At 65.1% G+C, this 25,178-nt stretch overlaps 4 protein-coding genes and 1 non-coding gene across 14 annotated transcripts; 3 read left to right on the forward strand and 2 right to left on the reverse strand.

Annotated features, from left to right (window-relative positions):
• Window positions 1-1,937: 1,937 nt before the first annotated feature.
• RPLP2 (ribosomal protein lateral stalk subunit P2) lies at window positions 1,938-5,901 on the reverse strand. Of its 3 annotated transcripts, none has more exons than XM_045486411.1 (6): window positions 5,746-5,901; window positions 4,093-4,786; window positions 3,827-3,950; window positions 3,209-3,257; window positions 2,135-2,233; window positions 1,938-2,051 (listed from the first exon to the last, which is right to left on the reverse strand). In XM_045486411.1, the coding sequence occupies exons 3-6, from the start codon at window positions 3,947-3,949 to the stop codon at window positions 1,975-1,977; spliced, it is 348 nt and encodes a 115-aa protein (XP_045342367.1). In that variant the 5' UTR covers window position 3,950; window positions 4,093-4,786; window positions 5,746-5,901; the 3' UTR covers window positions 1,938-1,974. The 3 variants fall into 3 exon arrangements, with proteins under 3 accessions (XP_045342367.1, XP_045342368.1, XP_045342370.1); XM_045486412.1 differs by having other exon boundaries at window positions 4,093-5,144; XM_045486414.1 differs by lacking the exon at window positions 5,746-5,901 and having other exon boundaries at window positions 1,938-2,048; window positions 4,093-4,228.
• LOC123602824 lies at window positions 3,042-3,175 on the reverse strand. Its single transcript, XR_006714592.1, has one exon. It is a non-coding gene; the product is annotated as a small nucleolar RNA SNORA52 (small nucleolar RNA).
• A 56-nt stretch (window positions 5,902-5,957) lies between the features above and the next one.
• On the forward strand, window positions 5,958-12,041 carry PIDD1 (p53-induced death domain protein 1). 4 transcript variants are annotated; one of them, XM_045486404.1, is made up of 16 exons: window positions 5,959-6,427; window positions 7,152-7,503; window positions 7,783-8,196; window positions 8,515-8,724; window positions 8,815-8,869; window positions 9,041-9,242; window positions 9,328-9,453; window positions 9,568-9,747; window positions 9,825-9,972; window positions 10,097-10,232; window positions 10,317-10,467; window positions 10,565-10,670; window positions 10,774-10,892; window positions 10,971-11,084; window positions 11,208-11,413; window positions 11,675-12,041. In XM_045486404.1, the coding sequence occupies exons 2-16, from the start codon at window positions 7,191-7,193 to the stop codon at window positions 11,916-11,918; spliced, it is 2,724 nt and encodes a 907-aa protein (XP_045342360.1). In that variant the 5' UTR covers window positions 5,959-6,427; window positions 7,152-7,190; the 3' UTR covers window positions 11,919-12,041. The 4 variants fall into 4 exon arrangements, with proteins under 4 accessions (XP_045342357.1, XP_045342360.1, XP_045342356.1 ...); XM_045486402.1 differs by having other exon boundaries at window positions 5,960-6,427; window positions 10,565-10,688; XM_045486401.1 differs by having other exon boundaries at window positions 5,958-6,427; window positions 7,115-7,503; window positions 10,565-10,688; window positions 10,971-11,413.
• Window positions 12,042-12,531: 490 nt separating this feature from the next.
• SLC25A22 (solute carrier family 25 member 22) lies at window positions 12,532-20,216 on the forward strand. Of its 2 annotated transcripts, XM_045486405.1 has the most exons (11): window positions 12,532-12,644; window positions 14,600-14,770; window positions 15,785-15,948; window positions 16,050-16,175; window positions 16,383-16,438; window positions 17,066-17,156; window positions 17,647-17,765; window positions 17,874-18,048; window positions 18,154-18,308; window positions 18,418-18,493; window positions 18,569-20,216. In XM_045486405.1, exons 3-11 carry the CDS (start codon window positions 15,929-15,931, stop codon window positions 18,720-18,722), a joined length of 972 nt encoding a protein of 323 aa, XP_045342361.1. In that variant the 5' UTR covers window positions 12,532-12,644; window positions 14,600-14,770; window positions 15,785-15,928; the 3' UTR covers window positions 18,723-20,216. The 2 variants fall into 2 exon arrangements, with proteins under 2 accessions (XP_045342361.1, XP_045342362.1); XM_045486406.1 differs by lacking the exon at window positions 14,600-14,770 and having other exon boundaries at window positions 12,561-12,644.
• Window positions 20,217-20,518: 302 nt separating this feature from the next.
• On the forward strand, window positions 20,519-23,082 carry CEND1 (cell cycle exit and neuronal differentiation 1). 4 transcript variants are annotated; one of them, XM_045486407.1, is made up of 2 exons: window positions 20,519-20,661; window positions 22,049-23,082. In XM_045486407.1, the coding sequence occupies exon 2, from the start codon at window positions 22,147-22,149 to the stop codon at window positions 22,594-22,596; it is 450 nt and encodes a 149-aa protein (XP_045342363.1). In that variant the 5' UTR covers window positions 20,519-20,661; window positions 22,049-22,146; the 3' UTR covers window positions 22,597-23,082. The 4 variants fall into 4 exon arrangements, with proteins under 4 accessions (XP_045342363.1, XP_045342364.1, XP_045342365.1 ...); XM_045486408.1 differs by having other exon boundaries at window positions 20,538-20,638; XM_045486409.1 differs by lacking the exon at window positions 20,519-20,661 and adding an exon at window positions 20,895-21,001.
• The last annotated feature ends 2,096 nt before the right edge of the window (window positions 23,083-25,178 follow it).

Genomic DNA, 25,178 nt, shown 5'->3' on the forward strand with positions numbered 1-25,178 from the left:
GCCTTGGATGGATGTACAGTGCAGAGACTATGGCCCCATCAGGATGATCAAGGCCCCTTCTGACTGAGACCTAGGGGAAGCTGCTGGAAGCGGCAGGGGGCAGGAGGTATGGTACAGTGGGGATGAAGCACACCCCAAAGCTGGCCTGGAAAGCCCAGGGGTTCACCAGGGTGACCACCAAGAGGTGCAGGCTGAGCCAGGGACCTGCTCCAAGGACAAGCCAGGGTCCAGGCCCTTCCTGCTGCTGAGGGACTGTGGGGCCTCAAAGGGTGGCCCTGCCCCAGCGCCGGGAGACCTCTGCCCCCGTTTCCACATCAGAGTTGCACTGTTTTGGATACACATCCCTCTCTCCAGGCCCCTGGGACTCTCTGCTCTGGAGCCAGGAACATAGCAGCACTTCCAGGAACCCTGGCTGGGGGTGGGAGGTGGCCCCCCTCCCTCCCAGTGTGGATGAAAACCCTGGTGTTTGCTGTGTAATCATATAAAAAAAATATTTTGAGAGAGGGCACATGTGAGCACGTGGGGAAGAAGGCAGGGGAAGAATCCCAAGATGTGGGGCTGGATCCCAGGAACTGAGATCATGATCGGAGCTGAAATCAAGAGGACCCTCAACCATCTGAGCCACCCAGGCGCCCCTAAAAGGTGGTTTGACTCAAGCAGAGGTACGGGACCCGAGCGTAAGTACTGACCTGCTGTGTAAGCATTCTGCCAGGCGGGTGTCATGCTTCCAGTCCCACACAGGACCCTTCTCTTCCCGGTCTAAGGTCTGCCCACGGACTTCAGGCCCCCTCCTCCAGGGAACCTGGGGCACCCACAACCCCACCCTCCTTGCCCCTTGCGGCACATGCTGCTGGAACACGTGCGGTGATGCCTCGTGGCCCGTGTCCCACCGACCACAGGAGCGGATTCCACCTCCTCCCCCAAACCCGAGTCCCACGCTAGTCCCCACTCCTCTGGGTAACCAGGAGGGCCTCAGGCCTTCTTTCTTACATCCGTCCCATACACGCTCCTGTCCCACAGGCCTCATCCTCCCTCCCTGAGAGAGGCCCTCCACCCCAGACGTTCCTTTTATGCCCCTTCCTTACCTGTTCCCTGCAGAACCACCCACGAGGACGTCAGAGCTGTAGCCTGGCACGAGATGCACATACAGTACAGCCCGGTGCTGACCCAGAGCCATCAGAGGGAGAATCAGAGTGTCTACTGAGTGGTCTGGCATTGGTGGGCAGAGGACCTAAGGCCCAGGAGACTATAAACCACTGCAGGGCCAGGATGGTGGCTGGATGGGCACGGGCAGGCCTGCCCCTGGACTCAGTGGGCACCTGGCCCAACATCACTGCCTACGAGCCCCTTCCTCATCTGGCCAGACCGTCAGATAGCTGTGGTAACCAAGCCTCAGAGCAGGAACGTGACTGCCCCGAGGTGCTGAGATTAAAAGTGGAGCTTGAACATGAACTGGAGCCCAGACTCCACAGGGAAACCTACAGATTGCACACGCACCACCACACCTCTTTCTCGTGTGTAACTGAAAAATGCTACCAGTCTTGGGGCAACTGCTGGCCTCCACCAGCCAGAGCCTCCTGAGAGCACTGCAGACCATCCACTGCTGCCTTTGAAGTGTTCCTGTGTGTCCCCTGAAGGCTTCGCTTCCTGGGGAGGCCCCGGCAGTCCTCAGGAGTCAGGACTGTGCCCAAGAAGGCTTACATCCCCTCCAGAGCCTACTCAAGGATTGGCGCACCCTAGATCCACAGGAGGTGCCCCCCCCCCCATCCCAGGTACCCATCTCTGCACCAGATCCCCAGTTCCTCACGTCACCAGGAAGGGCCTGGGTTTCTCCTGGAATGAAGGCCTGCCCACCCACTGTGGGACCCCCTCTTCCCCCACACCTGCCCTGTGCCAAGGCCGCACTCTTACAAAACACTCACAGGTCGCTCAAAAAATACGTAAAAAGGGTTTTATTTGCAGGAGAGCAGGACTCTAATCAAACAAGCCAAATCCCATGTCATCATCCGACTCCTCTGATTCTTCCTTCTTTTCGTCTTTCTTCTCCTCTGCTGTGGGGAGGAAGGGCACAGTGAGCAAGGCCCACAGCACATGCCAGATTCCCAGCAGAGACCCTGCCCCAGCCTCCACTTACCTGCAGCTGGGGTGGAACCAGCAGCGGGAGCTGCAGATCCTGGGGCAGCAGAGACGGCCACCGCCCCACCAGCAGGCACACTGGCCAGCTTGCCAATACCTATGGAAGTCAGGGGAGAGGAGATCAGAGCAGGTGCTCGCCTGAAGGCCCCTTGGGGGTGGACAAGACAGTCTGCCCGATATAGGGAGACATCACCAAGTGCCAGCGTCACAAGCTTCTCTGTCCTCCCACACAGGCGGCTCTGCCTCTGCCACATACACGCACACCAGCCCCCTACGATGTCCTGTCTGGAAACTGTCTAGGAATCCCTCCCTGCCCCCCCCCCCCCAAACACCCCTGGGTGACCGCACCCACCCCAAAGGAAGCTGGACAAATGCATTTACATCCGGGACAGGACTAAGTCAGCTACCTGGGTCCAGATCCTCATCCCCAGCTGTTTGCCGAGCTGGCTGTGCCCCATGAAGTACACACACAGGGACAGAACCACCGTCCCAACAGCACCACTTCCAAACAATTCCATCAGCTGCAGCCTCATGCCACCAGAAAACCATCTGCCCGGCAAAGAGGGGCAGGGACCTGTGGTCTCTCCCACACCCAGTCGGTGCTCCCAACCCCCCGAGAACACATGTTCTGTTCATAAAACCCCAATTCCCGGCTGTCTGGGTGGCTTAGTCAGTTAATCCGGCTTCAGCTCAGGTCATGATTTTACAGTTCGTGACACATCGGGCTCTGTGCCGATAGCACACAGATCCTCTGTCTCCCTCTCCCTCTCACATTCTCTTAAAAAATAAGCAAACAATAAAAAATATATTTAAAGATGGAAATAATACCCAGTTCCGAACCCTGCAGGTGGGGTGGGCAGCCGGCCCGGTGACAGCACCAGCACCCTCTGCTGCCCTCCCACGCAGAATGTCTAGAAGCATCCCCGGCACAAGCCCACTGAAGCTTGCTCACTTCTCTGGGTGAGGCTTCTCGAGTGCTCTGGTCCACAAGCGAAACCTGGCAGGCCACAGGCTGACCGGCAGGGATTAGGATGGACCACGAGAACGAAACCCCCCCAGCACACAATCTCACCCTGGGCAATGACGTCTTCGATGTTTTTTCCGTTCAGCTCACTGATGACCTAGAACCACAACCAGCAGTTACCAGAGGCTCACTACTGCGCCCCACACCCTAACTTCATCTCCTGGAACCAAGGAGCACAGAGAAAACGCCCCCGAGCCTCGAGCTCTGCCCTGTCCAGCCCAACCCTTACGGCCTGCACGTGCGTTCTCTAATCTAAGCCTGCCGCTAGCGGGAACCGGACCACTCCCGGCATTTCCCGAGCAAGCATCGCACAGCATCTCGGCTTATCCTAGCCACACGCCCGAACGTTAGCGAGGCGGATGAAAGACAACGCCATTAAAACGCGTCCTGCCCTTTCCATTTCTCTAACACAAAGTCACTCGGACGTTTTAAACTGCGCTGTAACTTCCATCTCGGGTCCCCGGAACCAGGCTGGAGTCCGCCTCACGCCCCCCCCCCCCCCCCCCGCCTCACTGTCCCTTCTTTGGGGTCGCAGCAACCCCACGCCCGCCCCGAGCACACCAAGCCGCGCTTTCTCAAGGGTGAAACCCGCGCCGCCGAGGCCACAGGCCTCCATATGCACAGCGGCGGGCCAACCGGGGGCTGCGGGGCCTGCGGGGCGGCTACCTTGTTGAGCCGGTCGTCGTCCGCCTCGATGCCCACGCTGTCCAGAATCTTCTTGATGTCCTTGGCACTGGGGGAGGCATTGCCCCCGAGGGCGGCTAGCAGATAGGAGGCGACGTAGCGCATCCTGAGGCGGGAGGAGACGGCGGCGGCGTGACTCGGAGGCCGTCCGCCCCGGCCCCCTCCAAGACCCGGCCGGCGCCTGCCCGCCCCTCCCCGGGACCCCCACGGCCCCCACTGCCCGCGCCCTGGCCCCGCCGCCCACTCACTCGGCGGCGGACTAGCCTCACGCGTGCGACCTCGGCGGCGTCAGGGACGGAAAGGAAGTCGCAGGCGCGGGGGGCGGGGGTAATCCGCTACCCAGAAGCCCCCGGGATCCGCGTGCCGCGCCGCGAGGGCGCCTCCGAATGACGTCACACGGCGCCCAGGCGGCGGAGGCGGAGAGGCCTCGCTTCGTACAGTCCCGCGGCAGCAAAGGCGAAGGGCAGCTCCAGGGCCGCCTTCCTGTACCACGCGGGGACGAGTGTCCCCCGACCTTCTTGGGATGGCGGGGCGAGCGAGCTTGCAGCGCGGCCGCGACTCCCGCCACACATCTCTGTGCGGCGGACGTGGCCGTCGCCGTGGGAGGACTCCAAGTCCCATGGTGCACCGCTACCGGAAGCGCAGGCGCGCTTTCTGTGCCGACGCACGCGGCCGGCCGGCTGCCGGTTGGTTCCTGGCCGCGGGGACTGTGGGGACCCGCGGTATTCCCGCGCAGCCAGGCCAGTGAGGTGGGCGAGTCCGGCCCGCGCTCACACTGCGGAGCCGAGCGGTCTGGGCCTGGTGGCTGCACCCCTGCGGGGTCGTGTGGACTCCGAACTCACCTCTGTGTCCACGTGCCACTTGTTCACTGCACGGTATCCGGGACCCCGCCGCCGGTTGGCGTGGCGAGAGGGAGCAGGCCTGGCCCTGCTTCTCCGGAACCTAAGTTTAGAGCGCGCGAACACACAGAGTAAATAAACGAGTCGATCCAGACTGAGATAAGCTCGAAGGGATGAGGTGGCCCTGAGAACTGGGGCGAGCGCCAGGCAGAAGGGTCAGGTGCAAAGGCCTCACCGTGGCTGGGGATGGGTCCAGAAGCAGGAGCCAGCCCAGCCCGTGGGGGGCTGTCACAGCGAGCCCAACCTTCGGGTGTAGTGCATCAAGCACGGGTGTGTTCATGCAAACCACACGGTTCCTGTGGGCGGCCTCGCTGTCTGGCGCAGAAAGGTTTTCTTGTTCAAGGTCTCACAGTTGGGGTAAAGTGGGGAAACTCCTTGCAAGGAGGGGACTTCTGCAATACCTAGGGAAGTAGCCGGTTGTGATTTTTATTTTTAGAGATAAAATAATACATGAGACCTACCATTTTAATCACCGAATTCAGTCGTATTGGGTCCATTCACGTTACACAACTGTCACCGTCATCCATCACCAGACTGTTGTTGATCTTCCCAAGTTGGATTAGACAGTAACTCCCTATTCTCTTCCAGTTCCTGGCTCCCACCATTTTAATTTTTTGTCTCTATGAATTTGACTACTCTGGGGACCTTGTATTAGAGAAAGCACACGGTGTTTGCCCTTCTGGATCTGACATTTCGTTTAATAATCTTCTGAAGTTTCAAGCACGTTGTAATGTGTGTGTGCGCGTATCCCAATTTTGTTCCCTTTTAAAGCTGAATAGTATTCCTGTGATTTATTTAAGACTTCCGGCAGCTATGTAGAAACTGAGTGGGAGACAGGAGCCAGGAAAGGGGGGGCCTGGCAGAACTGCCCATCCTGGGGGAAGGGACGGTGATAGCTAGGGAATCGGAGGAAAGAGGGTGCGGCAGTGTGGGCAAATGAACACAGGGAGGGCAGGCTCTGAGAGTCAGACCTAGTTTGAAGTTCTTGGCTTTGGCACTTACCGGCTCTGAGTCCTTGGGCAAGATCTAATCTGTCATAGCCTCCATTTCCTTTCCTTCGAGGTGCAAAGATTGAAAAAGGCAACGTGCGGGGAAGCCCACTGCTGGGTCACTTGGCCCAGAGCGATTGCCAGTTAATAGGATCACAGGAGCCGGGACGAGATCTCTAGAGGAGCCCCAGGAAGGCTCCAGGGAGAAGGAGGCCCCTGAGGCTGGCTGGGAAGTGGCCCATTTAGAGCTCTGGCTTCTGGCAGCAGCTGCGATCGGCCCCCAAAGCCTTCCTCCGTGCCGAGATTTGCACCAGCTCACTTTGACAGGGGCCCAGAATGCCCAGCTCCGGAGCAGGGCGGGCCTGAGGGCCAGGAACCTCTGAAAGGGCGGGTTTCCCAGCCGCTACGCGGGCCCTCGCGGCGGGAGAGGCTGGACTGAGACAGACTAACAGGAAGCCGAGTGCAGCTGGGCTGGCGGCTGCCGGTTGGGGTCCGCGGCCGCGTCTGCAGGGCTGCAGGCCGGCAGAGGGCAGGCGGGGCGGGGAGGGACCCCGAGGCCGTTGCCTGCGGTCCCACCACAGAGCTAGGGGTGTCCTGACTGGGCGGGACCGGGAGTCCCGGCCCGCTCCGGGAACTCACCGGCGGAAACCCGGTGCCGGACGCGCACCGGGGACCGCGCACAGCCTGGAAGGCAGGTATGCGCGGGGTGCTGGCGGGCGGTGGGGACGGTGGGGGTCGGGGGTGCTCTCGGGGCCAGGACCGGCCCCCAGGCGGTCGGAGCTCTGAGTGTGCAGACCACTGCCTTCATCTTCCGACCGAGATGCGAACGGGAAGCGTGGGAGAACCCTCCTCCAGCGGTCACGAAGTGGGGTCCCATCACCCCACACACACGTTCGCTTCTCTGACACATGCCGGCACAATCACCCTGTTCCACGTCTGGGCCACTGCCTCCACGCGGCAGATAAGAGTCCTTGACCTCTGGTCAAAGCTCCTGGGTGTGAAGGCTGGAGGTGGGGCTGGACCCAGAACTCTGAAAGGGGCGGGGAAGGGAGACAGCCAGGATGAGCTGACAGCTCTAGGAGTCCCTCGTGCCAATGTCCAGAATTGGGATGTGAAGCCTCACTTCTCCCTCCTCTCCCACTACATCTGCCCCAGCAGGTTTCCCAGGCTCCTCTACACACAGGTCTCCCTGCGTGCTGCCCTCCTAGCTCTAGGGCGCTCATTTCCCAGCCCTATTCCAGCAAAGATCTGTGCAGCCGAGGCCCTGGGCTCTGTAGGTCGGCTGGCCTGGCTCAAGGACTCCCCTCCAGCCGGAGTCTCCATTCCCCTGAGCAGGAGGAGGGCCCGGTCCCACTCCCTCCCACTCCTCCCCCTGACTGCAGCCTTCCCAGGCCCTGCCTGAGCAGGCCTGCTTGGCAGGCTGGGACATGTCTGGCCCCCGAGGACGGCCAGTGGGCGATGGCTGCGGTGGCGGAGGGGCTGGAGCCCGAGGCAGCTGCTACAGAAGATGCCGCACAAGATGCTGTAGATGCTGTGGATGCTGTGGACGCAGAACCCGGGGACCCCCCTGTCCTGGTTGGGAGCCGGCTGAGCCTGGACCTGTACCCTGGGGGCTGCCAGCGGCTGCTACACCTGTGTGCCCGGCAGTCCCCGCAGCTGCTGGAGGTGCAGTTCGTGCAACTGAGCAGCCACGAGGACCCTCGGCTGCTAGAGACCACCCTGGCCCAGGTGCCGTGCAGCTTGCGGCATCTTCGCTCCCTGGTCCTCAGAGGTGAGCCCCACCTGGTCCCACCCCCTCACATGGTGCAGCTGGCTGGGCCCGGGCTCCTGGACACCGCAGCTCCCAGCCGACCCTAGCGTGGCTGTCTTTCCTGGGGCAGGTCGTGGGTGACGGCTATCAGCCCAGAAGAGCCTGCAGTGTCCGTCTGCTGGCGTCTCAGTCTGTCCCTGTGTGGGTGGGGTTAGGAGAAGTCTGTGCCTCTGAGCGGGGACCTGACTTTGGCTCTGAGGGCCACATCTGCCTTCCCCCTTTCCCCTTTCCCCTTTCCAGGTGGGCAACAGCGGGATGTGCTGGGGGCCTGCCTCCGGGGCTCCCTGACCACACTGCCTGCTGGCCTGAGTGGCCTGACCCACTTGGCCCACCTAGACCTGAGCTTCAACAGCCTGGAGACACTGCCGGGCTGCATCCCCCAGATGCGTGGTCTGAACACCCTCCTGCTCTCCCACAACCACCTCTCAGAGCTCCCTGAGGCCCTGGGCGCCCTTCCCGCCCTCACCTTCCTCTATGCGACCCACAACTGCCTGCGAACGCTGCCCAAAGCGCTGGGAGCCCTGTCCACCCTGCAGTGCCTCGATCTCTCACAGAACCTTCTGGACACTCTGCCCCCTGAGATTGGAGGCCTGAGCAGCCTCACCGAGCTCAACCTGGCCTCCAACCGGCTGCAGAGCCTCCCAGCCTCCCTTGGTGAGTAGGAGCCGTGGCCCTCTTGGCTCCCTGGGCCTGACGGGGAGTGCCTGGCCTCCACTCTCACGTGGGCCCCCTTGTCCTCCACAGGGGCCCCTGCACACACAGGCTTGGCCCACCTCGGAGCCTCCACCCCCCTAGGTGACCCTTGCCTGCCTTCCCTTCCCCAGCTGTGGAGGCCCCTGCACAGACTTCCCAAGCCCCCTGAGTCTGGCCGGAGCGGGCAGAGACGGGACTAGTGCGAGTGTCCCGTCCTGGCCAGGGCTGGGGTGGCCCTGCATGGCCCTCTGCCGGCCCTGAGCTGGCACCTGCCCGCAGCGGGGCTGCGGTCCTTGCGGCTGCTTGTTTTGCACAGCAACCTCCTGACCTCGGTGCCCACCAGCCTGGCCCACCTCCCGCTGCTCACCCGACTAGATCTGAGGGACAACCAGCTCCGGGACGTGCCTCCTGAGCTACTGGACGCCCCCTTTGTGCGCCTTCGGGGGAACCCCCTGGGCGAGGCCCCGCCTGCCCTCCCCAGTCCCCCAGGTAGGCCTGTTGCTGGGGGAGGTCAGGCCACAGACAGGCCGAGGGGGCAGGTGCCATGGCTGTTCTAACAGCTTTCCTGTCCCTCCATAGGGACACCGACGTTCCCAGAAATGCCCCGACTGTTCCTGAACTCAGATTTGGACAGGTGTGTTGGGGAGGAGAGATGGGGCCAGAGAAGCATGTCCTGGCCCTGTCACCCTGTCCCTGATGGACACCTTGCTCATGCCTCCGGGGTCTCCCACGGTTTCCTAGGGGTGCCCAACTCAGATGTACACATGCCTTCCGGGTCTGACTGGATGTCCGCCCTGTCATGCAGCTTCCTCGTGACCCCCCAAGGCTGCTCGGTGACCTTGGCCTGTGGCGTCCGCCTGCAGTTCCCTGCTGGGGCCACTGCCACCCCTGTCAGCATCCGCTATCGACTGCGGCTGCCGGAGCCGCGACTCGTCCCCTTGGGTCCCCACGACTCTCTGCTCAGCCACGTCCTGGAGCTGCAGCCCCACGGGGTGGCCTTCCAGCAGGCACGCCCAGAACAAGTCAGGGGTGGGGTGCAGGTGATGAGGGCCCAGGCCTGGGCCCAGCGCTCACGCCACCCTTGCCTGGCAGGAGGTGGGCCTGTGGCTGCTCTTCGTGCCCCCGCGGGCCCGGCGTTGCCGTGAGGTGGTGGTCAGGACCCTGAATGATGACAGCTGGAGTGACCTGGAGACTCATCTGGAAGAAGAGACACCCAAGGTGAGAGCCGCTGTGGCCCTCCCCACCCCCCCCCCCGCCCCCGCCCGACGGCTCTGCCCAGACCCCGTCCCCGCTCTGACCCTGTTCCCTCTGACTCCCGTCCCCCGTGCCCAGCGGCTCTGGGCCCACTGCCAGGTGCCCCACTTCTCGTGGTTCCTCGTGGTTTCGCGTCCCGTGTCCAATGCCTGCCTGGTGCCACCAGAGGGCACGTTGCTGTACTCCTCGGGACACCCTGGGGTCAAGGTCACATTCCCCCCTGGGGCCACTGATGAGCCTCGGCAGGTCTATATGCAGGTACGGGCAGGGCCAGGGCGGGCGGCGGGGGCCGCCTCGAGACAAAGGTGAGCCTTCAGGTGGCCTCTTTGCCCCAGGTGGTGCGCGTGGCCAGCGGGGAGCTTCGGGCCCTGCTGGAGGAGCCCGGGGCGGCGGCCAGCCCCCTGCTCTGCCTCTCCCAGAGCGGCCCCCCCGGCTTCCTCCAGCCGGTCACAGTCCAGCTGCCTCTGCCCCCCGGCGTCACAGGTGAGAGGCGGCCGTGCGGCCGGCCGGCCCACCCGAATTCCTGGCCGCTGGGTTGAGGGGGCAGCGCTCGGACGGGGAGCCCCTGCGCGGGCGGCCTCAGCCTCCCACCCCCTCGCGTCCCTAGGCCTCAGTCTGGATCGCTCGCGCCTTCACCTGCTGTACCGGACCCCTCCCGAAGCCACGTGGGATGACATCACCACTCAGGTGGCCCTGGAGCTCACCCACCTGTATGCCCGCTTCCGGGTCACGCACTTCTCCTGGTCAGTGCCCCCCCCCCACCCCCGCTCCCTCGGCCCCTCCCCGCAGGACGCTCGTCCGGGCCACACTCACGCGCAGCCCCGCAGGTATTGGCTCTGGTACACCGCCAAGACCCGCGTGGAGGGCCTGGCTCGCAAGGCCTGGGAGAGGCTGCGGCTGCACCGCGTGAGCCTCATCGCGCTGCAGCGACGCCGCGACCCCGAGCAGGTGCTGCTGCAGTGTCTGCCCCTCAGCAAGGTGGGCGTCTGCCAGGGCCGAGGGGTGAGGTCCGGGTGCGGGGGTGCGGGCGTTGAGCTCCGAGCCAGCGGGCGCCCCCCTCCCCCCCCCCCCCCAGGTGGATGCCACCCTGCGGCGGCTGCTGGAGCGGTACCGAGGCCCCGAGCCCTCTGACACGGTGGAGATGTTCGAGGGCGAAAAATTCTTCGCTGCCTTCGAGAAGGGTATTGACGTGGATGCTGGTATGCACCCCCCCTCCTTGGGGGCGGTGGGTGGACGTTGGGGTCTGCTCCCCAGGCTCCCCGCTGAACCCATCCCCGCCCCCAGACCGCCCAGACTGCGTGCAGGGCAGGGTCTGCTTTGTCTTTTACTCGCACCTGAAGAACGTGAAGGAGGTGTATGTGACCACGACCCTGGACCGACAGGCTCAGGCTGTGAGGGGCCAGGTGGGTCAAGTGGGCAGGGAGCCCCAGGCTGCCTGGGCAGAGGCCAGAACACTGAGCCCCACCTCATCCCGTCCCCAGGTGTCCTTCTACCGGGGAGCAGTGCCCGAGGACGTGCCCGAGGAGGCCGAGGCGGCCCGGCACCGGAAGGGCACAGACAGCCCGTGGATGGCCACTCTGCCCATCAAGCTGCCGGTGTGGCCTGGGGTGGGGGGCGGTGTGTGTGAAGGGGGCACGGGTGGCACAGAGGCCGGGAGCGGGGAGGCCGGAGGGGGGCGGGCAGAGGGCAGGGCTCACTGCACCCCTTCCTCCTCACAGAGACTGAGGGGGTCCAAGGCGCCAGGGCAGGGGCAGGGGACTGGCCTCTCCCTGGCACCTTTGAACCTGGGTGATGCTGAGACCGGCTTCCTGACCCAGAGCAACCTGCTGAACGTGGCCGGACGCTTGGGCCCCGACTGGCCAGCTGTGGCCCTGCACCTCGGCATGCCCTACCGTGAGCTGCAGCGCATCAGGCATGAGTTCCGGTGAGTTCCTCCGGGCCTGCTAATGCTGGCTTTGGACCAGCCTCAGGCCTGGGTCCTGGCAGCCGCCAGGAGGACCTTCCCTGAGGCTGGCTGAAGTTCTGCCCCAGGTGGGTGGGGACAGGGCCAACGGGCAGGAAAGGGAGGGTCTGGCCACATCCCACCTAGGGAGCAGGGAACCTGCCCTAGGAGGGTGAGCAGAACGTTGGGTGTGGTGGCTGGGCCTCTGGGTCACCACTCCCCCTGCCCCCCCCCCCCCCCCAGGGACGACCTGGACGGCCAGATCCGTCACATGCTCTTCTCCTGGGCTGAGCGCCAGGCCGGGCAGCCGGGGGCCGTGGGGCGCCTCGTCCAGGCCTTGGAGCAGAGTGACCGGCTGGACGTAGCCGAAGAGGTGAGGGCGGTGTTGGAGCTCGGCCGCCAGAAGTATGAGGACAGCATCCAGCGCACAGGCCTGGCCCCACCGGACCCTTCAGCATCACCGTCCCCAGAGTCTGCCCAGGCCTAGACCCCACTGACTTTGGGCTGGCCCCCGATGCACCCTGGCCAGGGGGTGCCTTCCCCGTGTGTGGGCACAGTGACTCCCTGTTCCCCTCGCCCCTACCGCGTGTAACACATATGTACTGTTCTGGCGGCTTCTCAGAGCTCAGTTTATTTGTTGGGTGGAAGGCGGGTGGCCTGAGATCAGAGGCCTGGGCTCAGCTGGGATGGGGCCCTGTGTGAAGACTTCACTACCTGCTCGCCTGCTGCTCCCATGTGCCCGGGAGGGAGAGGGGCTACGGGTGCAAAGTAACGGCGAGGCACCGGTGGGTAGGGTCAGCTGTGTGCGGGGTGGTGCGTCAGCCCTGTTGGCGGGCAGGTGCCGGGCCAGCTCCCATCTCTCCAAGCACCTACTGCGAGGCCCGGGACACCACCCTGCCCTAGGACACCGCCGTCGCAGCATTCTCTGCCACCTGCTGACCCGGCAGGACTAATCACTGGGTCCCTGGCCCTTGCGGGGGCGCGAGGCCCAGAGACGAAGCAAGGGCCTTTTGGGGCCTCCGGGCCGCGGCCGGGCCGGCGCAGTGGCCGCGGCGGCCGGGAGGGGGAGCCGGAGCCCGCTTGCCGAGGGCCGGGGGCAGGGGGCGGAGCGCGCAGCGCCGAGCGGACGCGTCTCCGCGCCTCGGAGCAGCCGGGCGCGCGGCACGGCGGGGAGGCGAGCGCGGCGGCGGCGGCGGCGGCGGCAGAGCGCGCGGTGAGTGCCCGCCCGGCCTGTCCCTTCTGCGGCGTCCACCCGAGTGCGGCCCGGCTGCGGGGGCGAGGGGCGCCGAGGTGGCCGGGGGAGGTGACAGCTGCCCCGACAAGGCGCCTCCGGGGTTGGGGGGTGGGGTGTCCCGGGCCGGCGGATGCTCCGACCAGCTGCCGCCCGGGTGTGGGAGGCCGTGCGCGACCCCGGGCCGTGCCGGGCGCGCTCCCCGCGCACACGTGTCCCCACGGGGTGGGTACAGCTGGGGCTACTGCCCAAGCAGTAGAGGCCAGGCCGCGGGGGGGGGGGGGCACACACGTGGGACCCCCGCCGGACTTGTGTGGACACGTGCGTGGCTGGAGTCGCCATCGCCTGGTGGGGGCAGCGTGACCGCCCGGGCCCGGTCTGCATCCCCCTCCAGAGGAAGGGACAGGGGGGCCTGAGCCGGCCTCTGAGCTGGAGTCCGCAGCCCCCAACCCAAGCCTCCTTTGTCTGCGGATTGGGGCCCCTCTGACCGGATAGAAAGCGCCCCCTCCAACGGGGACGGGACTAGCGGGGGGCGGAGGGGGGGTTGAATGGGGAGCCTGCGGCCAGTGCCAGACTGAGCGTCACCCCCATCGCCTTTCGTGGGGGTAGGGGAGCTCCGCAGCTTCCCTGGTGGGAGATTTTCTCCCCGGGTGGGTCTGGAAGTAGCGGAATCATCCCGTGAATGGTGTCTCTGGGCAGCACCGGCCCCAGCCTGCTCAGGTCCTTAGTTTACCTGGCCGCACAAGTGGAGAAGGGGACAGTGAGGACGGACAGCCCTGGGCCTCAGGCCTGGCTCTGGAGGCCGGGTTTCTGTGGCAACGAGAGGGGCAGAGGGAAGGCCTTCCGCAGCTGTCTCATAAGCAGGGGTGGGAACCACAGAGTGAGGACGGACAGAGGGGGTTTCGGGTCCACTGGACCCCTGGCCAGTCTCCCCAGGCAGAGCCCCTCCATGTCACGGCTGTCGGTCCAGCGACCGTCTTCCCTGTTCCATTCTGCAGCCTGTGGCTTGTGATGTGGGGCCCCAGGACTCACTCTCTTCTCAGGCTTGGGATCTCTGGGCCTGCCTCATTGCTCCCCTCCTCATCTTGACAGTCTGTCTGACTTCGGGACCCCCGTCACCCAGGGGTCCCTTCCCTTGGATGGGAGGTGGGATCTGGTGATGCTCCAGGAGGCAGGGCTCACTCAGTTCCCCAGAGGGCAGGAGTAGACCTCTGGGAGACCAGAGGGAGGACCCGGACCCTGCCCCTAGGGCAGCAGGGAGCTGGCTGTGGCCAGCCTATACGTGGCGGGGTGGGGTGGGGGTGGGGAGGGAAAGGTCAGGCTGAAGTTCAGAGGTCACACCCTTATCTGTAGGATAGGGCCTGGGGAAGCAGGTCCTGAGGACTGAGGCCCTGGGCGTGTGCGTCGGGGGCCCTTGGCAGGGCAGAGGGCTCTGGGAGTGCCAGTCCTCATGCCCTCTGGACCTGGCAGGTGAGTGGTCCTATGGGCGGCAGCCAGTGGCCTCTGGAGACCTAGCCACCCCTTCTCTGGTGTTTTTAGTAAACAGGTTCGTCTTCCTGTGCCCTAGGGTGAGGTTTCCACGAAACGTGTCTTCATCCAACATACAAGTTTCACAAAGAGGAGTGGGCACAGACTCCTGCCCCCACCCCCCTAGGGACCAGATATTCTCCATATCTGTGCTCAGGGTGCCTGGGCACAGAGAGCGCCCCATTCTCTGGGTCCCAGAGTCCTAGACAAATCCAGCCTGTGGGCTGCAGACGGAAAGCCACTGGGCAGCTGGGGTCGCGGCAGCCGTGGGCTGGGGTGCCTGTGGGCAGCTGGCTTGGCTTGGCCAGGTCGGCCTGAGTCAGGCCCACCGCCCCTTCAGGCCGATCAAATCTCTGAGGCTGGCCCTGCCTCTCTGAAGCCGTCACACCCCTTCCCATCCCTTCTCCCAGGGCTGTGGGGAGCCTAGGCGCGCCCAAAGTGAAAGAGAAAGTCGCCCCCCCAAGGCCGGCCCCGCCCCGCCCAGCGGCCAATCCGTGCCGCCGGCACCTCCCTCGGCCACTGGATCTCCTCCGTGAGCCCCGCGGGCTGGAGTCCTGGAGGAGCTGAGTGCCGTCCTCGGGGTGAGCGGGACTGGGGGCTTCGGAGGTGATGGGGCCGGAGGGCCGGGGACACGGGGTCGGCTGGCCTGGGAAAGCCGAGGTGAAGGTCACCAGTCCTCAGAGGGACCACGGGTGTGAGCCAGCCTTGTGACCCTGGGCGGCAGTGCTGCGGGTGGGGGCCCCGGCAGAGGCAGCGGGGCCGGCCCCAGGACTCTGGGGGGCCCCCGACAGGAGGCCCTGAGCTCGGCTCTGGCTTTCCTGCCCGGCGCCTAGTGAGAGGGGCCCTGTCTCCTCCAACCCCTAGGGTGGATGGGGGAACCAACCACATCGAGCCTCAGAGAGCCAGCCATCCCCTCCCAGCTGCCCCCTAGCCTGTGCCCCAAACACCCCTGAAGCTTCCGAAGCCCCGGTCTGTGTGTGTGTGTGTGTGTGTGTGTGTGTGTGTGTGTGTCCGTGTGTCTGGGAGAGAGATTCCTGGGAAGGGTGGACCGGAGGGTGGGTGCAGGGCTGGGGTGGGTGAGCACGGTGCTTGTCTGCGGGGAGGGGTCTGTCCTAGAGGAGCCACGGCAGTGGAGCCGGCTCCTGGCGTGGTGTCATCTACCTGGGTAGCTGTGAGCTGAGCTCGGGCTGGGGGGCTCCTCGGCGCCTCCAGCCCCATCCCGAAGAGGGCAGGCACCAGCCGCCGCTGCTCAAGGATGAGGGGGTCACCCGCAGTCCAGGGCTGAGACGCCCGGCCGGCCGGGAAATTGACTCCCCGAGAGGCGCCTGGCCCTTTAAAGGCAGAGTGCGCTCACGTGTGTGTTCAGTGTGCACGTGAGTGTGTGTGAGCGTGAGCGAGGCCAGCTGGGAGGACTCACAGGCAGGGGGGTGGCTGCGGGGAAAGCAGGTGGCCCTAGAGATGGGGCCACGGGTGGGTGAGGGGCTTGGTGACCCGGCACGAGAGCTGGGGAGGGCGCCTGGGGGGGGAAGCTTACTTCCCTGATGTGCCTCTGTGTGGTCTGTTCCTCCCTCTGCTGATTCCTCACCCTCTTCTAGAAGAGAAGTGGTGGTTTTGAAATTCCCCAGAAAGTGGAGGACCGCCCCTCCCCCTCTGTCCCGCCCACCCTCTGCCGCCTCTACCTCGTCCATCCGTCTTCCACCGTCCACCTCTCCGGCTCCCACCTGGGCGCGCTCAGTTAAATGGCTGATAAGCAGATCAGGTCAGAACGCGACCCTGCCTTTGGTCTTGGCTCCACCCTACCCCGTGTGTCCTGACCTATGGCCGGGGAGGCCACTCTCCTGACGCTGCCTCTGTTCTCAGTCTGCCAGCCAAGCTCATCAATGGCGGCATCGCCGGGCTGATCGGGGTCACCTGCGTGTTCCCCATCGACCTGGCCAAGACCAGGCTGCAGAACCAGCAGAATGGCCAGCGCGTGTACAGCAGCATGTGAGTGTGCGAGGGGGAGGGGGTGGGGGGGGAGTTCGTGAGCCTGCGGGGGCGGGGGGGGGGGAGCGGGCAGTGCGGTGAGGCTCAGACTCCTAAGCCCTGCTCCTGCCTCCCTCACCCTGTTCCACAAAAGGGGAAACTGAGGGCAGGGCAGGCCTGGGGAGCTCTGTCTCTGGTCCCCAGCTCACCCCCTCCCCTTGGCTGCAGGTCTGACTGCCTCATCAAGACCGTCCGCTCGGAGGGCTACTTTGGCATGTACCGAGGTGAGGCCGGGGGTGGGGCAGGCGTGGGTAGAGGGGCCCGGCTCTAGGAGCTGGGAGGCAGGTGGCAGCACCAGGCAGGGCGGCACGCTTGGGCCAGGTGTGTGGGTGTGGACGTGACCCACGGGGGTCTGGGTGCTGGGCCAACGACACAGGGTGGGACCCGCGGGGAGGGCAGTCCTCTGCGGCACCGCCCCCACCCCCACTGCCTGCCAGCATGGCAGGACACGGTGTCTCTACCACGGTGGCTGCAGCCTTCTCCCTCGTCTTCTGGGCAGGTGGGGCTCCATCTGTGCCGGGAGACGGGAGGGGGTGGGGGTGCTGCTGCAAAGCCGATTAGGAGACAATCCTCAGGCCTGGATCTGCCCAGACGCCGTTCAAGGGGCTCGCCGCTGCCTCCCCAGCAGCCCTGGCCCCAGCAGCGTGAGCACCCCGTCCTCCAGGGGAGGTGCTCCTCTGGGAGGGGGAGAAGAGAGCCTGGAGGAGGCACTGCTCCTGTCCCTACCCGGTCCTGCCCCGCCTGGCACCAATGTGGGTGAGAGGGCAGGAGAAGCGGGCCAAGGAGTGACGGGGGCAGGGCTCTGCCAGCTGGGAGGCTAGTGCTGGCTGAGAGCCTCCCCAACCCCACAGGAGCCGCCGTGAACCTGACCCTCGTCACCCCGGAGAAGGCCATCAAGCTGGCCGCCAACGACTTCTTTCGATATCAGCTCTCCAAGGACGGGTGAGGGGCTGGGGGCCAAGGTTGTGAGGGGGAGGGGTGTGTGTCTCCTGACAAAGGACAAAAGCTCTGCTCTCCTGGGCCCCTCACCTTGACTCCCTCCCCGCCTCCTGCCCAGGGAGGGAAGCGGATGCTGAGTCAGTGGTGCTTAGGCCCCAGTGGTCCTGGCCCCTGGCCACTGTGAACTGCCCCTTGCGGGGTGGGATTTGGGAGGTGCTGACCAGCTCCCCTGTCACCCGAGGGTGGGACCGAAAGGGTGGCCCGTTGGGTACTCGAGACCCCCAGCTTTTCCAGGGCTGTGTGCGTGAGAACGGTCCTCCCACCTTCCCAGGCCCTGCTCGTGGGGCCATCTGTCTGTTGGGCTCGGTGCCAGGGCTGGAGGGCGCTGTACCCCCACAGGACTGCGTCCGCCTCTCCCACTCCCTGTACCCTTCACCCCCAGGGAGGCAGGGGCTTCAGCTTCTGCGCCTCGGGCCTTACTCCTTCCCCGCAGGCAGAAGCTGACCCTGTTTAAGGAGATGCTGGCGGGCTGTGGAGCTGGCACCTGCCAGGTGATTGTGACCACCCCCATGGAGATGCTGAAGATCCAGCTTCAGGACGCCGGCCGCCTCGGTGAGGGTGCAGGGTGGGGACGCAGAGCTGGGACGGGGGCAACAGCCAGGGCCCCGCTCCCGGCGCCCCACCCCCCCTTGCAAGCAGGCCCATCCCTTCTCTCCCCAGCCGCCCAGAAGAAGATACTGGCTGCCCAGGCCCAGCTGTCGGCCCAAGGGGGCGCCCAGCCCTCCGTGGAGGCCACGGCCACCCCCCGGCCCACAGCCACCCAGCTGACCCGGGACCTGCTTCGGAGCCGGGGCATCGCCGGCCTCTACAAGGGACTGGGGGCCACACTGCTCAGGTCGGTGGGGCGGGGGACGGTGAGGGTCAGGGGAGGAAGGAGGGAGGCCTGGCCACCGCACACCCGCAGGTCACCAGCGTCCCTCCCTCCCCCCCCCCCCCACAGGGACGTCCCCTTCTCCATCGTCTACTTCCCCCTCTTTGCCAACCTGAACCAGCTGGGCCGTCCGGCATCCGCGGAGAAGTCTCCTTTCTACGTCTCCTTCCTGGCTGGCTGTGTGGCTGGGAGCACGGCTGCCGTGGCTGTCAACCCCTGTGATGGTCAGTGCCGGGGCCACGGCTGGGGATGCAGGCCCAGGGGTGGGGTGGGTGGTGGGCAGGGCCCCACGCTGATCTGCACGACCCGCCTCTCCCCCCGCCTGCCCCGCAGTGGTGAAGACCAGACTCCAGTCGCTGCAGCGCGGAGTCAACGAGGACACCTACACTGGGTTCCTGGACTGTGCCAGGTGGGAAGGCCCCGTGGGGGTGGGGTGGGGCGGGGGATGGGCCGGCCCCAGCACTGACCGCCCCGTCCCCCACAGGAAGATCCTGAGGCACGAGGGCCCCTCGGCCTTCCTGAAGGGTGCCTACTGCCGTGCCCTGGTCATCGCCCCGCTGTTCGGCATCGCTCAAGTGGTCTACTTCCTGGGCATCGCCGAGACCCTACTGGGGCTGCTGCAGCCACCCCAGCACTGAGCCCGGAGGCCACCCATGCCCTCCAGCCGCGTGGGACCAGAGCGGGGCCGGAGCCGGGTGGCCTGCCCAGGACTGAGCGAGAGGAAGTCTCTGTCTGCCTCTCCGCACATGGATGGGGGGGAAGCAGAGGAGGGGCACAGGGTCCACGTGGGTGGTGCGCACAGGGGCCCCTGAGGGGTCCTGCCTGCACGACCATTGGGATCAACGTCGTATTTATGTAGAAAGCGCAGAAATCTTTACATTCCTGGAGCCAGCCCCCGCCACAGCTCCGCCCCGGCCTGAACACCCCCAGGGACAGAGCTGGTCTCTGGGCTGGGGCCCCCAGGCCTGGGCTGGGCAAGCGGGACCCTACCCTCCAGTCTACCAGCTCTCGTCCCCGAGGCTTGGCCCCTAGTCTACAAAGGGGACCCCGCACAAACCTATTTATTAACTTGCTGAGCACAAGTGCTCTGTCCATTCTTGTGTCCATCCGTCCAGCCTCCCCTTGCCGTCGCCCTTCTCGCCTCAGCCCGGACTCCACATTGCCCCCCAGCCAGCCTTGCAGGAGGTCTCCTGCCCCCCATATTGAGCCAGGAGTCCCAGGTGCAGGGGGGTCACTGGGTTCTGACTCCCAGGGCAAGCCCCCCTACTCTACTGTGGGACCCAGCATCCCTCCCGGTGGGGCCTCTCAACCCCCACCCCAGGCTGGGGACCCATGGTGTATAAGGTCTGTGTGCATGTGAGAATGTTCTGGGGGGCAGATCGTGTCCACCAGCCCTCAACCGGCCTGGCCTCTCAGAGACGGGGCTGTGGCAGGGCCGCCGGCCTTACCCACGTGGCCAGGCAATGTGTGCGTGTTTGTGCCGTGTGCTCTAGGCTCCCCTCTGACCCCATCCAGGCATTTATTTTTCCAGCCTGGTTCTTGTTGCCTCTCAGCAGACCCCTCTTCAGAGACACCCCCCTGCCCCCCGCCCCCCGCCCTGGGTCTGAGATTGGCCAGTGGGGAGGGCAGGCATGAGGACCAGTAGGAGCCTGGGGGTACCCACTTTATTTCTGGGGGCAGTACATGCCCCCTCAGCCCTCCCAGGGCCCACCCTACTCTCTGGGCCTCTTCTTAAGGCCCCTGACCACACTCCAGAACTTCTGCCCTCCCGGGACCCCCCTCTTTCATTGATGTTGTGAATTGAAGCCGGCCTGCCCCCACCCCCGCTCCGCCCCACCCCAGGCCACGTGATTGTGTTGGTGATTGATCCTGATGTGCTGGTGCTGTGTACCCCCACCCGGGCTCCCTCCCCGGAGGCCCCTTCCCAGTGACACTACCTGGGGCTCAGGCCTGGGCCCCCCCCCCACCCAGTTCACGGTTGTTCCTGGGAGCTGTCCTCTCCCACCACATCTGTACCTTGGAAGCTGCTGCTGCTGCTTACAGAATTATATTTTTTTCTTTTGAAGAGATTTAAGAAGTTGTAACTTTTTGTGTCTTGTCCTGTAAGAAGATAAATAAATATTCTAAGTAGATACCCTCTTCTCTGAGATCTGTTGGAACCGACTGGGGGAGGGCAGCCTTCTCTTTGGGACTGGCCTCCCTCCTGCAGACCTCCCTCTGTCCGCCCACCCGCTGACCGGCACCAGGCCTGGGCTAACCACCGGACTCTTGCTCTGGCTGGGTTGGGGGTGCGGGAAGGGCAGCGTCCACCCCTTGCTTTCCTGACTGCAAGCCGCCTTAGGGATCAAAGGCGGAGCTGGGTTTGGGGGCCCCCCCGGGTGGCTGCGGGTGGGCGGAGCCGGCGGCGAGGTAGCCCCCGCCCCCTCGGCTCTCTGCGCTGAGAGCAGTGCATTGTGGGAAACTCCCAGTCCCCGCAGCCGCAGCAGCCGCAGCAGCCGCAGCCGCCGCCCGCCCGCCGCCGGCCCTGGTCCCGCGGTGAGCGCGCAGCGCCGAGGTGGGAGCACCGGGAGCAGCAGCGTAAGGCACTGGGGTCTCTGGGGCCGGGGCGGCCCCGCGGGGCGGATCGCGGGCTCTCGCCTTGAAGGTCACTGGGGGCGCGTGCCGGGCCCCTGGCTCGCTCCAGCCCGGCGGCTCCTGGGAGGGGGAGGGGGGTGACGTCAGTGTGAGACAAAAATAACGGGGGTGGGGGGGTGGGGAGGCAGACCACCTGCCCTTTGCAAACTTGGCGCCTAGCAGCTGGATGCCCATCCAGAACAGCAGGGCTTGCGGGGCCGCTGGAGCTCCCTGGGAAGTGGGCCAGCAGCTGGGCTGCTCTCAGGACACCCCCATCATGCTGTGACCTACAGGTGACCTTCAGGTGTGGTTAGTGTGCCTGGCCTGGGTGGAAAACCTGGGCTGCTGCTTCCCAGTGGGCGCCCTCTCCCCGTGCAGGTGGGGGTGGAGGCGGGAGGAGGGGCTGGGGGGTTCTAATCCTCACGGAGGAGAGGCAGACGGCTGGTGTCCCGGTCTTTGGGGAGAGCGAACTCGGGCCCAGCCCAGTGTCCCCGGTACCCCCAACTCAAACACTGAGGGTCTGGGCCAGGCCTCTCCTACAGCCCCGAGCCCCGATGCTCTGCCCTGGCCCAGATTTGAGGGTGCTGGGACTGACTGACGTGGTCTGTCCACTCGAGGCTCACACCAGGAAACCGCCCCCCTTGCCCTAGAGGCAGGCACAGCCTCAGACTCGGGAAGGACTCCCTGCCCTTGAGCTGGAGCAGGCGAAGCTGTCCTTGGGGTGGGTACCAGGGGCTGGGGAGGGGCGGATGCCTTCCAGGAGGCACAGGCCTGTCACTGCCTGTCTGACTGGCTTCTCCAGCCTCCTGGGGAGACACCTCAGGTGTGTTGCATCCCTGCTGTGGCAGCCTTGGGCCCACACCCACCCTGCTGGCACCAGAGAGCCCGGACTCTGGATTCCTGCCCTGCCCCCTCTCTACTTGGACCCGGTCTTCCCGAGACGGTATCTGGTTGGTTCTGCCCCAGGCGCACCCTAGCTGCCATGCCCTACTTTGACCACATACCCTCCTCGGGGCCGGGTGGGGTCTCACTTCCCCATCAAGGGCCTCCCTACCCTGGCGTCAGATGGAAACAGCACGTGTATGGGCAGGACCATTTTGCAAAGCAGGAAACTGAGGTCTCTGGCCGGTCTCCTCTGGCACCCCCAGCCTGTTCAGGGCCCAGAGGCTCTGCCTGTGTGGTTGGAGGGGCTTCTCAGGGAGTGGTCGGGGGTGCTCTCTGGATGGAGAGCAAGCATCCAGAGCTGGGGGTTGGTCCGGAGAACTGGACAGGGTCTCTATGGGGGCAAGGTGGTAGGGGCTGAACAGGAGGGCTGAGTCTCTGGCCACAGCCTCATTGTGTCTCTCTCCAGGCCTAGATAATGCCCAGGAGTGAGCTGTCCTGAGCCGCTGTGGTCCAGCCACCTGCCTGTTCACGCACACCCCACGAAGCCTGCCAGCACCACCCGCCATGGAGTCCAGAGGGAAGTCGGCCAGTAGCCCCAAGCCCGACACCAAGGCTCCCCAGGCCGCTGCTGAGGCCAGAGCCCCGCCAGCTGTGGATGGCAAAGCTCCCTCGGCTAAACCTGGGAAGAAGGAGGCTCAGGCAGAGAAGCAGGAGCCTCCAGCAGCCCCCACACCACCGACTGCCAAGAAGACCCCTGCCAAGGCAGACCCTACGCTTCTCAATAACCACAGCAATCTGAAGCCGGCCCCTGCAGCCCCCAGCAGCCCGGATGCAACCCCCGAGCCCAAGGGCCCCGGGGACGGCGCTGAGGAGGACGAAGCCCCCAGCGGGGGCCCAGGGGGCCGAGGCCCTTGCCCCTTTGAGAACTTGACCCCGTTCCTGGTGGCTGGGGGTGTGGCTGTGGCAGCCGCAGCCCTAATTCTTGGTGTGGCCTTCCTGGCCCGGAAAAAATGATGGCTGGTGCCCAGGTGGGGGGCCCAGCCACTTCCTGTACAGACCTCGGGAATGTAGTGCATGCCGAGCTCACACACAGCTATGTATACATACGTACATACATGATATACACATATATACACGTTTGCCCCCACATACACGCAGAGGGAGAGAGCTGGACAGGCGAGCCATGGAAACCAGGCCCCCTCACTGGCCCCCCAGCACTTTTCCTTCCCAATCTCTGGGGCAGAAGGAGCCCAGGCTCCAGAGTTTACTGAGGAACACAAGACAGAGCTCCAGCTTGGGGCAGGGGTCTTGGCCGGGGGCAGTGGAAAGAGTGGACTGTGAGTGTGGCCCACCGCCTCTGGGCAGGTGCGTCCACAGCGGACCCACTCATGTGCGCCAGCTTGCGCCGAGAGGCCCCAGGGCCGGGTAGGGGTCTGGGACGGGCTCTGGCAAGGGCCCAGCCCGTGTGGAGACATTAAAGGGTACGGCTGTTTCACTCTCCCCATTTCTGCTCTTTGTTTGTAGCTGGGCAAGGTTGGGGGAGGTCCATCTGGGCGGAGCCGGTGCAGTGGGACCCCATTTCTGCCCTTTGTAGCTGGGCAGGGTTGGGGGGGGTGTTCCACCTGGGCAGGGCCGGAGTAGTGGGGCTGCCCTGAGTCAAATAGTCACAGGGGCAGACCTTCTATGCCACCCCTGCCCATCACCTGAACCCTGGCTGGGCGGACACACGGCCCAAAAGCCGGTCTGGGGAGGGGGCTCCCATTCTTCACCCGGCTTGTGCTCCAGGGGAGCCCCCGAGGCTGGGACCGCCTCACTTCCTGCCCTGAGCCTCCTCCTTGTCCTGGGGCCAGCTGGGAGCCTGGCGGGGAGGACGGGGATGGGGGCGCATGGAGGGGTCCCTCCCGCCTCTCCCAGCACCCTTTGATTCTAACAAGCGTATACATGCAATAACACAGGTAGAATAGAGCTGCTTGGTGGGTGATCAGCACCCACGTCCATCGCCCCTCTGTGCCCGCAGGGACACTGCTGTGCAGCCCCTCCTTAGCACATCTGGTCCCAGCTTGGCCCCTGGCACGGGGACAGTGGGCAGGCTCTGGAGGGTGGCCCTGGGCGCTGTGGGAGCCCGACGTGTCCTTGCCTGGCCAGCCAACCACAGGAACCCCGGGCCTGAGTGGAGGCCAAGTCTGAAATAAACTGTATTGTTCAATGGCTGGGCTGGTGTCCTCACCTACATGGGGCCGGGGGAAGGCTTCCCGGCCGGGGTGGGGGGTGGTCACATCCACACCAGCAGGCTTTCCAGGGAGGAATGGGGAGCTTCAGGTGGCCCTCACCGGCCCCTCCTGCCACCCCTATGCCTCTGATCCTGGGCCCTGCCCCACCTCAGGCACCCACAGCCAAGCCTCGCTGCCCGCCCTGACCCTAGATGGGCTCCTGCCCGCAGGCCTGGGCTGCCAGCCACGGTGCACAGGGCAGGGCTGGGACTGGAGCAGCGAGGACACGGGATGCGGCGGGGGGACCTTGCTCCCCAGGCTGACCCTCTGGCCAGCGGGGCCGGTGGGGGGTGCTTTCTCCGCCACTCTCTGCGGTGAGCTCCCCGTCTGTGGGGGGCACAGAGGACACCGTGGAGGTGGGCTTTCCGCTTCTTACCGCCCCGCTGCCCACAGCTCCCTGAGCCCACTCTGGCCAGACGTCCCACTGGACTGACCCCGGCTGTGGGCAAGGCTGCAGGCGCGTGGGCTGAGGGAGCTAGGTGCCACGGGCCCCAGAAGTGCTCCCGGGGGTCTGCTGCCTTGGGCCCCTCCTGCCCCCAGCCTCGTGGAGCTGGCATGCCTGCCCTCCCAGGGTGCGCACCCCATCTGGGTGTCTGCTCCTCAGGCCCAGACAGGCCCTGAAAGCTTCCTCGGAGTGAAAACATCCAAAACAGACCTGACGGCCTCGCCCGGACACGCCCCCTCCGGGTCCAGGAACCTCCTTCTGACCCGGCTGCTCCGGCTGCCCGGCCACATGGGGGCGCCTGCGGGGTGGACACTGCCCAGAGGTCCGGCCTCCTGCCTGGCGGCCCTCCGGCCACGCGGGGACACCCGCCACCCGTCTGCTGTGCAGTCCCTGCTGCCATTTTCTCCACTCTGTGGCTCGCTCCTTAAAAACAGACAAACCCCTCGGATATTTTAGAGGATTTTTGCAACGAGCAGAGGCGACCGTGAGGACGAGTCCGGAGTCCAGAGCTTGGCCTTTGACACACATATCCCCCCGAGGCTGCCCATCGGATTCACCGGTTCACAGCACACTCAGGTGGTTTCCAAACGTTTGCAACTTCAGACACAGCAGAGATGAAAATCCTTGTAACTCCCCTTGTCCCATGTGGCCCTGGGGTGGGACGTGTGTGTGATTCAAGCACATCTTTCTTTCGTTTTACTGTGGCAAAATACACGTAACATAAAATGTACCAACTCTTTTGTTTAAGTGTTTACCTTGAGAGAGCGCGACAGCAGGAGAAGGGGCAGCGACAGAGGGAGAGAGAGAATCCCAGGCAGGCTCCGCACTGTCAGGGCAGAGCCCGACTCAGGGGCTCAAACCCACGAACCGTGAGATCATGA

Source organism: Leopardus geoffroyi, chromosome D1, assembly GCF_018350155.1.
Source record: "Leopardus geoffroyi isolate Oge1 chromosome D1, O.geoffroyi_Oge1_pat1.0, whole genome shotgun sequence".
NCBI lineage: Eukaryota > Metazoa > Chordata > Mammalia > Carnivora > Felidae > Leopardus > Leopardus geoffroyi.